Consider the following 16274-nt stretch of genomic DNA (forward strand, 5'->3'; position numbering starts at 1 on the left):
TTCACGACGCCGGTTGAGTGAGGATTGATGAAGAGAGGGGGGTTGCATATTTCTCAAGACTGCCACTGATGATAACCGTGGCCCAGAATCGAACTCGGTTGTAGCTTGGTTCATAGTGCAGCGCGCTTCACCGCTTATTATAGAACATAACAAACATGTGATGTTGTGCTCAAGAAAGCAATAAAATGTTTATTTCTTTATTTAACATAGCGAATTCATCATGGGCACACGCACAGCTGCGGGTTACGTGTACAGTACACCGCGTGTCCTATAATTTAATTAAAGATAAATTACATTTTGTATGTGCCGATAACAAAAATTACAAGTAGTTTTTTTTTTGGTTTCGGCTCCCCACGCTTGTTAATGTTTAATAGAGTTCATGGGAGGTTTGAAGGTCCTGGTTAAATCTGCCATGTCTCTTCGTACATACGATATACATTACGTAACAATCATGATCACCATTAGTCTTGACAACCACAGATGAGCTTGATTGTTATTCAAATGCGATCCTCGTATTTGGCCCAAATTAACCGTAACCCAATCGAGAGAGTCCGCGTTCTCGAGAAGACATCTCGACTCACGCAAGTCCCTGCCTTTGATCTTTCACGAAGCGTATGGGCAGCAACCCGACACCGCTACAAAATATGGCAGCAGCAGCAGATGCGGATACCTGATGATGCAAAACGTGGAAAAAGAAAAAAAAATATCCCATCAGAGCGCGACTTGCGGTCGCGCAGAACAGACCATGGAACGTGTAATGACTCAATGCCCGATTCGTAAATACGAAGGAGGCATCGTCACAGCGATACACAGCTCCGCTTGCAAACTGCCAAGACATTTAAACGATTTCTTGCAAACGAAAAGCGAGACATCAACAATGTTCGTCACCGCCGACTCAAGGCCCGATCCCCTTTCTGGGCACTGCGCTGCAGTCACCATGATCTTAAAGGTGCATTGAAAAATTATAATACTCCGATTGATGCTCCTGCTGTTGTGGAGTGACTCATGCAGCCAGCTATGGCTGCAAGGTTTTGGTAGTACATGCTGTTTATGCCATTTATTGTGAAAATTCCGTCACAGTTCCTATGATCACTGTTTCATTGCTTTCATGGCTTTATTTTGGTGATTTCGAAAAGTATATTGGTTTAGCCATGTTCGTTTGTTGTAGTACAGAGTTAGACTGATGACCTTAATCTAAGTTGTCTTGTGGTTGTTGTTGGTTGTTTTACTTGCATCCCACTGGGATTTTTGCACACAGCGTTGGTGTACGGTGATTTTTGTCTGCAATGTTTTGCTGTCTTTTCTTGGATTTCTGTTTGCACTTAGTCACATTTTCACTTTAAGATGTTTTTTGTTCATGTTTTTGTTTTTCTGTTTGTTGCGGTTGCACCCGATTCAAGAGCCGAATGGCTCACAGGGCTATACCTAGTACATGAACTTGAACCATCCGAGAATCTCATCCAGATCCGGAAGAACGCTGGCGAACAAACAAAGCGGTCGTCCAGAATAAACACCTCCCTCGGGACTCAACCATCGCACCTCCTCACTCCGTCAACAGCATCATCCAGAACATGAGCAGGCCGATTGTCACACATCTGATTCATGAATGAGAAATTAAAGGCACAAGGCACAGTTGTGCGATTGTAGGCCACGCAACCCAAACCACGGGCCATATCGTAACCCCACTGTAGCCTGCGCTCCTTCAATGAAGGAGGAATCGCACAACGACGCGAACTCTCTCCTGAAGCGATCTCGTGGCGAGCACACCTCGACATTGGCATTTAGCTCCTGAACAATTTGGCATCACACGCAAGTTGTAAAAGGGCCACTCCGCTGCTCCTGACGCAAGCTATCTGGTTCAACCACCTCAACGTCCAATTACAACCACGGATGGCCCGGATAACGACCTCAATAAACCGCCATCAACGTCGCTATTCATTGCCATTATTTAGTGACGGTCGCCGCTCTCTCCGCCTCGCCGAGGGAGCTCACTGGTCATCATTGCCGGATCTGTCTCCCTGGGGCGGTGCGGTGGGCGAGCGGGTGGCGGGGGTGAGATGAGAGGTGCTCTGAGCCCAGGGGAGATGTCACTGGCAATTATCTCAATTTACAGTGAAGTGATTCCCCAGCGCTCGTCATTGCGAGGTCACTCTTGATTTGTCATCTGATTGCGATAAACTACGGCGCAATCATTTATCGGCGTCACGGCCATTAACACCACCACCACCAGAACGACATCATTACACGAATAAAACGGCAACGTTCATGGACAGCTCCTCGTAAATCCACGACGCTCGAGAGGTCAACCGCCGGAGCGAGACGCGACCCGAGCTCGTGACGTTGACGGGGGTCGCTGAATAAACACCTCCTTCGGGACTCAACCATCGCACCTCCTCACTCCGACATCCTCCTTGAAGACACTGATGGTGGCACCATCAACAGCATCATCCAGAACATGAGCAGGCGTGGCGTTGACGGGGGTCGCGCAGAGACGGAGCGAGACGCGACGCGAGCTCGTGGCGTTGACGGGGGTCACGCGGTCCGTCGCATCGCCAGACAACGGGGGGACGTCGACGGCTCGCTTCATCCAGCAGTGGACGGGTCGTTGGCCGACGACGAAGGCGGGCCACGTGCCCCCCGTGGGGGGGGGGAAGGGGGGAAGGGGGGGGGTCCTCACAGGGACACGGCGCCGTCGCGGCTCAGCTCGGTGACGGCGGCGTCGCTGTAGCCCAGCAGCCGCGTGAGCACCTCCCCCGTGTGCTCCCCCAGCAGCGGGGGCGGCACCGCGGGGTACCCCTCCTCGTGGTCCCCGTACCGCACGGGGGGCCCTGTGGCGGGGAGGGGGGAGGGGGGCACTTATCGAAAGCCCACATCTCTTACTTGTCCCACACAAAGATAAAGATCCCCCGTATAGCCTCAACATACTGTTGGGGCAAGTGCTGTTAGCGAGCACCTGTGAAGGCCGGCACGGCACACGAGGGGGTGGGTGGCCAACACCACGCCCGGCCGCCTTTGTCTCCCTAGCGGCGATGTTTAAACATCGCACTAGGTACTCATTTTAGGCTGAGTCGACCTAGGGGAGGCCATGAAACAGGTTCAGATAATCGTCACTGGTGTTGGCTGTGAGCGGGAATCGAACTCGGGTCGCCGGGTTCATAGCGCAGCGCGCTAACCGCTACACTACCGCTCCCCACACACACACACTCACACACACTCTCCTGTTCAGTGATAAATCGCCGCAACCTCCGTTTGGCAAGGTTGGCTACGTACGGTGCGAAAGAAGTTCAACATAGGTGCATGCACATCTCAACGAGACAGCTGCTGCAGAATGCTGTGCCCAGGTATTCGCGCGAGGTAAGTACGTTCGTGAACTCGCAGCTTTCATCAGCTAGGCTATCACGAGCATGCAATGTGTATACATTGTAAGCTTTGTTAAACACCTCTGTCTTGCATTTTCTACTGCACGGGTTAAATGTCTGTGAAGAGTCTCGAATATCGCACAGTGATATTCGAGACTGGGCAGTGAGTGAGTTGGACCACTGAGTAGTTGAGTGGGTGGGTGAGTGGGTGAGTAGGTGAGTGAGTGGGTGGGTGAGTGGGTGAGTAGGTGGGTGAGTAGGTGAGTGGGCGGGTGAGTAGGTAAGTGGGTGGGTGAATAGGTGAGTAGGTGAGTGGGTGGGTGAGTAGGTGAGTGGGTGATTGAGTAGGTGATTAGGTGAGTGGGTGGGTGAGTAGGTGAGTGGGTGATTGAGTAGGTGATTAGGTGAGTGGGTGGGTGAGTAGGTGAGTGGGTGGGTGAGTAGGTGAGTAGGTGAGTGGGTGGGTGAGTGAGTGGGTGGGTGAGTAGGTGAGTGGGTGGGTGAGTAGGTGAGTAGGTGAGTGGGTGGGTGAGTAGGTGAGTAGGTGAGTGGGTGGGTGAGTAGGTGGGTGAGTGGGTGAGTAGATGAGTGGGTGGGTGAGTAAGTGAGTAGGTGAGTGGGTGGGTGAGTAGGTGAGTGGGTGGGTGAGTAGCTGAGTAGGTGAGTGGGTGGGTGAGTAGGTGAGTAGGTGGGTGAGTAGGTGAGTGGGTGGGTGAGTAGGTGAGTGGGTGGGTGAGTAGGTGGGTGAGTGGGTGGGTGAGTAGCTGAGTAGGTGAGTGGGTGGGTGAGTAGGTGAGTGGGTGGGTGAGTAGGTGAGTAGGTGAGTGGGTGGGTGAGTAGGTGAGTGGATGGGTGAGTAGGTGAGTGGGTGGGTGAGTAGGTGAGTGGGTGGGTGAGTAGGTGAGTGGGTGGGTGAGTAGGTGAGTAGGTGGGTGAGTAGGTGAGTGGGTGAGTAGGTGAGTAGGTGAGTGGGTGGGTGAGTAGGTGGGTGAGTGGGTGAGTAGGTGAGTGGGTGGGTGAGTAGGTGAGTGGGTAGGTGAGTGGGTGGGTGAGTAGGTGAGTAGGTGAGTGGGTGGGTGAGTAGGTGAGTAGGTGAGTGAGTGGGTGAGTGGGTGAGTAGGTGGGTGAGTGGGTGAGTGGGTGGGTGAGTAGGTGAGTGGGTGGATGAGTAGGTGAGTGGGTGGGTGAGTAGGTGAGTGAGTGGGTGGGTGAGTGGGTGAGTAGGTGGGTGAGTAGGTGAGTAGGTGAGTGGGTGGGTGAGTAAATAAGTGGGTGGATGAGTAGGTGAGTGGGTGGGTGAGTAGGTGAGTGGGTGGGTGAGTAGCTGAGTAGGTGAGTGGGTGGGTGAGTGGGTGGGTGAGTAGGTGAGTAGGTGAGTGGGTGGGTGAGTAGGTGAGTAGGTGGGTGAGTAGGTGAGTGGGTGGGTAAGTGAGTAGGTGAGTGGGTGGGTGAGTGGGTGAGTGGGTGGGTGAGTTAAGTGAGTAGGTGAGTGGGTGAATGAGTAGGTGAGTGGGTGGGTGAGTAGGCGAGGTGAGTGGGTGGGTGAGTAGTTGAGTGAGGCGAGTTCCAGGCCAATATACCGCCGGCCGCCCAGCTACGAGGTCCACATCTCGTGGTCCGAGTGTGCAGAACGATTGAGAGTGGAGTGAACCGGCACTCTGGGATTTACGACTGTCACGAATCAGGGACATTCCATTCAAGAGCAGATTTTTGTTTTATGTTGCGGTTAACGCGCGTGATTTGGTGATGCATCCTCGTCAAACTGTGCAGCTCTCTGGAGACCCCGGAGGCTTTGCGCCTTGGTCCTCTGCCCGAATCACCCACCCAGAAACCCTAGCCCTGGAGGTAAAGAAACAGCAACAGCAGAGAGGCTGCACAGCAAATGTGTGGATTCAATTACTGGGCAGAGTAAACGTTTTCTCATCATTATCATCATCATCATCATAACCACCACAGTCATAATCATTACCATCATCCTGATTATCATGGCCATGAATAAGTAATATCATCAACTCCATTGTAATCATCTATCATCATCACTGTTATTTTTATTGTCATCATCAGCAAAACCACCATCTCCACTGTCATCGTCATGATCATCCTCATCATCACCATTTTTACCATCAGCAGCAGCAGCATCAGCAGCAGCATTGCTTTTATATCCATCACCCGAGCCACACGAGAATGGCGTTGAGCCGCTCCACACATCGTGAGCGCACTCCGGCTCATCCGTCATTATCATCATCATCCATCATCATCCATCATCATCCATCATCATCCATCATCATCATCCATCATCATCCATCATCATTATCATCATCATTCATCATCATTCATCATCATGATCATCCATCATCATCATCATCATCCATCATCATCATCATCCATCATTGTCATCCATCATCATCCATCATCATCCATCATCATGATCATCCATCATCATCCATCATCATCCATCATCATCATCTAACATCATCATCATCATCATTCATCATCATCATCATCCATCATCATCATCATCATCCATCATCATCCATCATCATCATCATCATCATCCATCATTGTCATCCATCATCATGATCATCATCATTCATCATCATCATCCATCATCATCATCATCATTCATCATCATCATCCATCATCATCCATCATCATCATCATTCATCATCATCCATCATCATCATTCATCATCCATCATCCATCATCATGATCATCCATCATGATCATCCATCATCATCATCCATCATCATCATCATCATCATCCATCTTCATCATCCATCATCATCCATCATCATCCATCATCATCATCCATCATCATCCATCATCATCATCCATCATGAGCCATCATCATCATCCATCATTGTCATCCATCATCATGATCATCCATCATCATCATCCATCATCATCCATCATCATCATCCATCATGAGCCATCATCATCATCATCCATCATCATCATCCATCATTGTCATCCATCATCATCATCATCATTCATCATCATCATCCATCATCATCATCATCCATCATCATCATCCATCATTGTCATCCATCATCATCCATCATCATCATCATCCATCATCATCCATCATCATCCATCATCATCATCCATCATGAGCCATCATCATCATCATCCATCATTGTCATCCATCATCATCCATCATCATGATCATCATCATTCATCATCATCATCCATCATCATCATCATTCATCATCATCATCCATCATCATCCATCATCATCCATCATCATCATCATTCATCATCATCATCCATCATCATCATCCATCATCATCCATCATCATGATCATCCATCATCATGATCATCCATCATCATCATCCATCATCATCATCCATCATCATCATCCATCATCATCATTCATCATCATCATCATCATCATCCATCATCATCATCCATCATCATCCATCATCATCATCCATCATCATCATCATCCATCATCATCATTCATCATCATCCATCATCATCATCATCATCCATCATCATCATCCATCATTGTCATCCATCATCATCATCATCATTCATCATCATCATCATCCATCATCATCCATCATCATCATCATCCATCATCATCATCATCATCCATCATTGTCATCCATCATCATTCATCATCATCATCCATCATCATCATCCATCATTGTCATCCATCATCATCCATCATCATCATCATCCATCATCATCATCACCATTCATCATCATCATCCATCATCATCATCATCCATCATCATCATCCATCATCATCCATCATCATCCATCATCATCATCCATCATCATTCATCATCATCATCCATCATCATCATCCATCATCATCATCCATCATCATCATCCATCATCCATCATCATCATCATCCATCATTGTCATCCATCATCATCCATCATCATCCATCATCATGATCATCCATCATCATCATCCATCATCATCATCCATCATTGTCATCCATCATCATTCATCATCATCCATCATCATGATCATCCATCATCATCATCATCCATCATCATCATCCATCATTGTCATCCATCATCATCATAATTATCATCCATCATCATCCATCATCATCCATCATCATCATCCATCATCATCCATCATCCATCATCATCATCCATCATCATCCATCATCATCATCCATCATAATTATCATCCATCATCATCATCCGTCATCATCCATCATCTATCATCAACCATCAATTATCATCATCCATAATCATCATCCATCACCCATCATCATTCATCATTAACCGATCATGCCCATCGCCCATCATCATAGTCATCATTAGGATAAGTCACCATCATAATTATCAATACCTTTGCCATCATCATCATCATCATCCTGATTATCTTTGCCATCAATCATCGTCATCTCCGTCATTAAAACCGTCACCATTATCCTCATCATCATCATTGCCATTCATCATTATAATAATCTTCATCACCATTGTAAGCAACATCATCACCAATCTTATCTTCACTCTCATCATCATCGCCACTATTATAATTATGTCAATAAGTCAAAGTCATTGCATGCGCAAATGAACATTGAGGCGGTGCTCATTGCCTGTTTACAGCCCTCAGCCGGCAGTGTAAATGTCACATTCCCGTTGTGGTGGTGAATCTATCCTTAGGACAACCACCGTCGACTTCCCTGCCACGTGGTGCTCATTTCATCGACCCGCGGATGAGCCGATTCAATCTCCAACCAGGATGAGAATTCGCAACCTTCCAATCGCGAGCAACTCGCCATACGGCTGATCCACGTGGCCATCGTCTCTATCGTCACACCATCAACACCCTCCTCGCCCCACACCCACCGCGCACAAGCTATGAGAGTCAACCTAAATGAAAACGAAAACTATTTTTTGTTATTTTACCAGGTAAGGCCCACTGACCTACACAGCTCTTTTCGAAAAGCCACCTGGCCACAAATGATAGCCCAACGAAGTGGCTTATCACGTGCACATTTACAGCAGCCAAATACTCTAAAAGCATGTCGTTTCCAAATGTGCCGGGAAAACCCGGAGGACCCGGAGAAAAATCCACGTGACCAAGTGGAGAGCACGCAAAGTCCAAATACAAAGCAGGCGTCAGGGCCGGGATGGAACCCACGACCAGGCGAGCGAGTTAACATCTCGCCACCATCTCGCACCACTTGTGGTGGGGCAGGTCATCCCCCTCTCCACCCAACTCCCACCTCCCCTTGCCGGGCGGTGAGACCGTGAGCGGCCTCCGTCCTCCGTGCTCGGAGGTGCCCGGCTCTCTCCCGTGGCGGGGGGGGGGGGGGAGGCAGCGGCGTTCCCACGGGAGCGCGGAGGGGCGTGATGACGCTCGCGGCCGCGTCGCCACGGTGAGGCCGGCAGGGGCCTTCCCCTGGCGACCGCCGTGCGTTTGTCTCTTCCCAGCAACAGCTGCTGCAGCGGCAGCAGCAGCAGCTGGGGCAACAGTGGCAGCCGCTGAGCTTTAATGGGCGTCGCAGGCAAGCGACATCTGGACACCTCCACCGGCCGCCCAGGTGTGGTGGGGTAAAAAATAAACACTAATTAGACACCGAGTTATCAATCCACTGCTGGATGAGAGCCTCCCCCACGCGGGCTTGTTGCCACCACGCCGATATGGGTCGCGAGCTGGCGAACGAGAAGCGCAGCGAGCGGTGCGTTCGCGCGATTCATCTGAGGGCGCGGTTGGCGTAGGCCGCCCCCCGTGGGCGAGGCGGTGAGCGGGCATGCCGAGACGGTCCGCTGCTGGCGGCACACCCAGTCTTTCTCGTAAGCCGCTCACCCGCAGCTCGCCGCGTGCGACGCGAGTGTAGCGAGGCCACGCCCCCCCCTCCCACCCCGGGGGGCACGCTCGCCGGAACCCTCGGAACCCGCGCCTCCGCCTGGGAGCGCGCGAGGCGAGGTGTGAAGTGGGGCGGGCGGAGGAGTCCTGCGCGTGCCAAACACCGCCGCCGCCGCCGCGGTGCGGTGTGCGTGTGGCTTGGTTCCTCCGGGGCAATTCTCCGCTTGAGCCCTTTCTTTGGCAGGAGTCACGACGTTGGTGGCGCACAGCGAGGCTGCAATGTTGGGCCGCGGCTAATATCAGCGGTGCGCGATACTTCAACTGGTCCCGGGCCTCGCATAGGTAGACTCAGCCTTAAGCTAGTGCCTGGTACGGTGACTAGACTGCGGCACTGGGGACACAAAGGCGGTCGGATGTGCGTAGTGCTGGCAACACCACCACTCATGTGCCAGTCGGGTCTTCAATATAATGGATGATATTGGTCGCGAAAGTGAACGTGTTAAACAGGTCTTAAATATCTGCGCACGAGGTGCACTTTCCTCAACAGTCTCCAAGGCTAAATGGGGATCTTTACCTCAGTGTGTTTGTGTGTCTCATACCTGGCACCGCTATGTGGCCCGCAGTCGGATGATCCATGTGCTGAATTAACCCATTGTGTAAAACCTAGACAGAGAAATCAACAAAGCAAATACTTAGACGAGGAGGACAATGGTTGTTTTTCTGTTCAGACCTATGACCAAATTGCTCTGAACGTGCGCAAACTTGCCAGACCTAGCGAGCGAGGCTTTGTTGAGCCTGGTTCGTGGTTGCATGGCAGGCTACCTGGGAAAGCCAAGGTGTTGCAGACCTGGACAGCCGAGTGGGCAGGAGATGGCGGTACAGAAATTATTCCTTGAATCCATCTGTGCGGAGAACTTGAGTGTTTCTCCCTCGTGGTGGGGTTCTTTCTGGCTCCTCCCGTGTTTACATCATGGGACCTCCTTTGCCAGTACCAAAATATACTAATAGGGTTTTTCCCCTTTTTTTCTGGCAACAAAACTGACACCTTTTGCAAGGAATCATGTTTACATTAACCACAATACTTGCAGTCAAATGCAAACAAAAACAATACTCTGATAATGTATGCATTATCTTTGAAACTGATTAATCCACACCAGAGACAGCTTTCTTTAGAGCTTAGTCTCATATGGTGTCAGTTTTGTTGCCAGAAAAAAAAGGGGAAAAACCCTATTAGTATGTCCTCCCGTGTTCTCCCACGTGGAGCCAAACAGCCGCTCGTGGCAACAGCCAAACGTATCCCAAGGCAATGACCCTCTTGAATAAAATAATGTTGAGAAGCAGTGAGACTCTCTTTGGTAAATATAGGGCATTATATTAATTATTATCATCATTATAATTTTACATACAATAAATACGAGTTTATGATGCCGTGATTAACGAGTTAGAGGAACTGTGTGGCCGCATTATCCGGGGTGAACAGAATCAGCAGCCCTCCTCGGAAATCTTCCCTCTGGAACTACAAATGCCTCAGTCGCTCACAAATGACGAGATTGGACTCGGGGGTCTCCCGCCTGGTGAAATACAGCAGAGTGGTGAGGCTCCATTGATATTCTTAGGTTTTTTCGGTAAAGTCACGTAGGTAAAAAATTAAAATTAATACAAGTTAAATAAAATAAAATAAATTAAATCACGACGTTTCGGAGGCAACACAAGCTTCCGTCTTCAGGTAGAACCGCCACAGCACGATTGCTGTATCAAGTAACAGCAATCGTGCTGTGACGATTCCACCTGAAGACGGAAGCTTGTGTTGCCTCCGAAACGTCGTGATTTTTATTTTATTTTTTATTTAACTTTTATTAATTTTTATTTTTTACCTACGTGATTTTACCGAAAAAACCTAAGAATATGAATCCTTGCAGTCACGAAAGCTTCAAATCTAGAATTAGGCTCCATTGAGCTGGAGAGGTGCAACGATTCACCTCCGCAGATGCCTGGAGAAGATCAAGGCCAACCCACCGTGCCTTCTGCGCTGCTGCGGCCGTCTGGAATGCCCCCCTCCCGCCACCCCCACACCTTCCGATATGAGGAAGCCAATGGAGCTATGCACTTTGAAATCCAGATTGAAAACTCATTTCTTTAGAACTGCTTTTTGCGTTTATTTTTGTTGTCCTTCCCCCAATTAGCACGGTCGGCGGCTCCGTATGGTGCGACAAAGAAGTTCGACATACCGTACATACATACATACAACATACATACAGCATACATACAACATACATACAACATACATACAGCATACATACAACATACATGCAACATACATACAACATACATGCAACATACACGCAACATACACACAACATACATACAACATACATACAACATACATGCAACATACATACACGCCCGCTGTTGCGTATTCTATGACTACACCCGCCGCGGTCCAAACGCGCGTTCCGTGGCCTCGCTAAGAAACGAGGCAACTGCTGCGGGCTCTGGCCTCGTTATATAAGTACATTCTTCACAATGCGCTTGCTCCAATGGAGCATCAAGGCATCGACGCTCCTCTCCCGTTCACAGCGCTGCAGAGCCAGTGGTGGAAATTGGACATTCCTACGGAGCAGAGATGAGTCCATCCAATGGACCACCCCCCCCGCCCCGGGAGGGATAATTGTAATGGGCCGAGTGGACCGGCAAGCGGGGATGTGAACTCGCAACGTTTCCCAATTGCGAGCCGCTCTCCGTGCCTCCAAGGCCCCCCCACTCCACTCCCCTCCCGGCCCCCTTGGCTCTCTACGAAGGGAGAGGCATGCGGCGGTTGCGGTGAGCAGAGCCCAGCATCTGCTGTAAACATCCTCTCCGTTTCAGGGTCGCAGAGCACGAGGAAAAACAACAACAACAAAACAACAACAAAACAATAACAATTCAACATCAACACTTTGTGTCAAAAAGGTCTGGCCGTGCCTCGAGAAGGACACAACTTTCCACGTGAACCCCGCCGCTGGAAGACGGAGGGAAAAGTAATCCCAGATTGCGCTGGATTTTATTTTATTTCTCTCTCTCTCCGGACTTGACGTCGCAGAGGCCGCGTGTTGTTTTTACCACGAGTCGCCGCTCCTGACATTTGCGCGCCCTTCCTGGAGTCGAGAGCGTAGCAGCAAGCGGCGATGTTTAAAAAAAAAAGAACATCGCGTCTTAATTATTTTCCAAGAATTTTGAACGCCATTTTTAAACACGAGATTTTTTTTCCCTCCTTACTGTAAGTAAAAGCTGATTAAGCTACCAGCTAACGGGTCAAAACATTTCCCAAGCATGTGGTTCGGTTCCATAATCATGCCTTATGGGAGAAAACATGTATGGTATAAAATAATTGTATAGTAAAGTATCAAATATAATTTCACTAAAATACTTGGATTTAAAAATATATATATTTAGAATCGTAATATACTCCAGAGATTTAAAATGTAATGTATCATATTAAAAAAAAATCCAAGAATGTTTCATTCTGCTATGGAAGATTTGCCAAAAAAGTTGCAATAGGATCAACTTAAAACGTAAAATATTACAGCCCATTCTCAATCCGCTGCTGAATGGAAGCTCCACGCCACGGGGTCCGTCACGTGGGTTGTTTGACCATACTTCACCGCACTCGTCAGTGGGGGTTGGTAAAGGGCTGGGTTAGAGGGGAACCTCATGACTGGTTGAGACGTCGCTTGCCACTGATGGTAGCCGTGGCTGCGAATCCAAACTCGGCTTGCCCGGTTCATAGCGCAGTGTACCAACCACTGTGCCACCACTCTTACCATTACTTGAATGCAAAATAAATACATCAGCACTGTCTGAAGGCAGAGGAGATGGCTATGAAGCTGATCTTTTTATATTTTGCTTTAATAAACGAATTATGAGGAAAAGTTTTTTTATTTGATATTTAGCATGGAATAACATTTAAACTATGCCTCAATCGCACAGATAATGGTTTGAGGCAGGACTGATGTAAATTCCCATCTCAGTCAGAGAGCTGGAATTCAACTAAGCAACGAGTGAAGAAGCCGCTTGTCTTTGAATGCAGGCGCGTGTGGAGCATGCTTGATATCCCACGGTAGGATAAGGGTGAGCAACTTGCAAGTTTGGGAAATATGGCAGAAAAGCGTTGGAGATGTATGTATGCTGAACTTCTTTCGCACCCTGCGTAGCCAACCGTCCTAATCGTAGGTGCGGGGGGAAGGACAACAAACTAAACACAAAGAACGGTTCCAAAGCAATTCGTTTTCAATCGAGATTTAAAAGTGCCTAGCTCCAGTGGCAGCCTAATGTCCAAAGAATGAGCCGCAGAAGCGCGTATGAAAGCTTGCGGTGACCGTCTTTGTTTGATGGCCAGCAGCCAAAAGCCGGGGGTGGCCAGAGTTTGTGCGATGATGGTTGAATGCTGCCTGACGAGATCATCGAGGCGTGAACCAGGAGGGGGGAAGGAGGTTGCGATGGGCGGGGACACGTGGGCAGGGTGGAGGAGGCAGTGGGCACGTGGCTTCCGAAGCCGGGCATTGGAGTGGCCACCCAGGAGCCGGCGAGTGAGGTGGGGTGAGCGTGGTCACTGCGTGGGGACTCACCTGGGGGTCGGAGAACACCTGGCGCATGCTGTTGATTGGTCCGTAGGGCACGGGGCAGCCCTCAAACAGCCCCAGCCACTGCGCGGTCGTCTTCTCGGCGAACCTGCACATGCCATCGAGTTGATTTGTTTAGCCAGGTGAGAACCAGGCGAGTGAGAACCAGGTGAGTAAGAACCAAGCGAGTAAGAACCAGGTGAGAGCCAGGTGAGTGAGAACCAGACGAGTGAGAACCAGGTGAGAACCAGGTGAGTGAGAACCAGCTCAGAACAAGGAGAGCAATAATCAAGTAAGAACCAGGAGAGCAAGAACCAGTTGAGAACCAGGAGAGCAAGAACCAGGTGAGAACTAGATGAGAACCAGGTGAGTCAGAACCAGACGATTAGGAACCAGGTGAGAACCAGGCGAGTGAGAACCAGATAATTGACAGGTGAGTGAGAACGTGGCGAGTGAGAACCAGGTGAGAACCAGATGAGAACCAGGCGAGTGAGAACCAGGTGAGAACCAGGTGAGAACCAGGAGAGCAAGAACCAGGTGAGAACTAGATGAGAACCAGGCGAGTGAGAACCAGGTGAGAACCAGGTGAGAACCAGGCGAGTGAGAACCAGGTGAGAACCAGGTGAGAACCAGGCGAGTGAGAACCAGGGGTAGAGTGCCGAGCGTGTCTGGCACGCTGGGCAGCAGTTTTAGCGAACGGCCTCGCCGCGCAATTTCAACCTCGGGCCACGTTTTGTCGCCAGCGGCTGCGCCGCGGTCCGTCGTCGTTTTAACGGAGCCGACGACGTTGGTCGCCGTTCGTCATTTTACACCGAGTCGCCACGAGCCCGCGCAGCAGGCCCCCTCGGGGGCACCGACAGAGTGTTGGCCGTGAACCGGCAAAACCCCACGCACGCATCGCACAACGTGGCTGGAGAAACGGAACCATCGACTCCGCCGCGCTGACCGTCCACTCGCACCGCCACCGCCCTCCCCCCCCCCGCGAGACCCGAACGCCCCTACCGACGACACTGAAGCGACCACGAACGCCACGACGCTGGCTTGTTGACTGCGACTCCCCCCCCGCCGCCGCCCCACCACCTCAACGCAACCCCCACCCCACCGCTCTGTGATGGCCACCAGCACGCACCTGGCGGCCAGCGTGGCGACGAGCTCCTTCCTGTGCCGCACGCGCAGCTCGTTGGTGGCGAACCTCGCGTCCCGCGCCACCCCGGGCAGCGACATCACCTTGGGCGTCGGGGAGAATTAGCGGAACGCCCGTGGCGGCAGGCGACCTCGCTCGCTCGCTCGGGACGGGTGCTGTGAACACTGTTGGGAAGTTCTTCGCACCTGTGAGTCGCGAACTGGGGTGGGCGTTGAAATCGGGTTGGTTCGTACCGCAAACGGTCCACGTGGAATAAAGTGGGAATCGTAATCGAGACTGCAGGAATCCGATGAGCTATGCAGCTCTTTTTTCAGAGATGCCCAGCGGGACATACGGAACTGTAAATCATCCATAAACTATTCAAATATTTGTATTTTAGCAGGTAAGGCCCACTCTTTTTAAGAAGCAACCTGGCCACAAATGATAGCTCGACGAAGTGACTTAGCATACAGCAGCCAAATACTCTAAACGCATGCTTCTAAATTTTAAGGGAAAAATCGGAGGACCCGGATGAAAATCCACGCGACCACGGGGAGAACATGCACACTCCGAATATACAGCAGGCGTCAGGGTCAGGATCCAATCCACGAACTCCCGTATACCAGGCAAGATAGTTAACATCTCACCACCGTGGTGCGCCAATCTGACATGCACTGCGGGTTTCTTAGCATTCGGACAGTTGCATTACCAAACTATCCTGTAATCAGCAATAATCAAATGATAATCCGGATGCGGAGGTAACAATACTTCACACAAGGTTGACTCGATCAGACTGCAGGGGTCCACAGAGTGCAACCATCACAACCACAAATGAACAATAAAATAAGGCAAAACTACAAACGAGACAGCAAAAATTGAGACAAAGAGAGAATGTATTCTTGAATGTGGATTGTGAGCCAGGATTACTGTGTAGGAGTAGTATCGAATATATTGCGGTGTAACTTTGTGAAAACTTCTGCTAGGTTTTTCCCAAGGTGGATCTTTAAATCAACGTATGATTAACTAAATACAACTTGCAATTTCTGTTGCTGGCCTCATTGTATTATTTGTGGCCATGCATGAGTCATGGTTTACTCGTATTATTGTGCAGGGAAATAGATTTTTCAGGTCCATACGGCGTACAGACGTTGTAATACGGGCAAATAAAATAAATGTTTATATTATTGGTTCTTTCGGTAAAGTCACGTAGAAGGGAAATAATAAAATAATACAAATATAAAACAATAATTCTCACGACGTTTCGACTGCAACACACGCAATCATCAGGTGTGAAATCCACAGCAAGAAAATGTTCTTGCAATTTTCTGTTGCTGAGAAACGTCGTGAGAATTTTTATAGTTTTATATTTGTATTATTTTATTATTTCCCTTCTACGTGACTTTACCGAAAG

The 16274-nt window shown here is 49.6% G+C and overlaps 1 protein-coding gene across 3 annotated transcripts in view; it reads right to left on the minus strand.

Annotated features, from left to right (window-relative positions):
* Window positions 1-216: 216 nt before the first annotated feature.
* SUGCT (succinyl-CoA:glutarate-CoA transferase) overlaps window positions 217-16274 on the minus strand; it is a 35007-nt gene continuing 18949 nt past the window's right edge. Inside the window, exons 11-15 of one of the 3 annotated variants that reach the window (XM_078860491.1) lie at window positions 14870-14967; window positions 13747-13849; window positions 9742-9805; window positions 5184-5230; window positions 2800-2828 (exon numbers count right to left, since the gene is read on the minus strand). In XM_078860491.1, coding sequence (XP_078716617.1) covers window positions 5193-5230; window positions 9742-9805; window positions 13747-13849; window positions 14870-14967 — 303 coding nt within the window. In that variant the 3' untranslated portion in view covers window positions 2800-2828; window positions 5184-5192. Of the gene's footprint in view, window positions 2829-5183; window positions 5231-8693; window positions 8860-9741; window positions 9806-13746; window positions 13850-14869; window positions 14968-16274 lie in introns of those variants that run through there. The other 2 variants (XM_078860490.1, XM_078860492.1) reach the window with 2 other exon arrangements.

Source organism: Lampetra fluviatilis, chromosome 10 (genome assembly GCF_964198595.1).
Source record: "Lampetra fluviatilis chromosome 10, kcLamFluv1.1, whole genome shotgun sequence".
Classification (NCBI taxonomy): Eukaryota; Metazoa; Chordata; class Hyperoartia; order Petromyzontiformes; family Petromyzontidae; genus Lampetra; species Lampetra fluviatilis.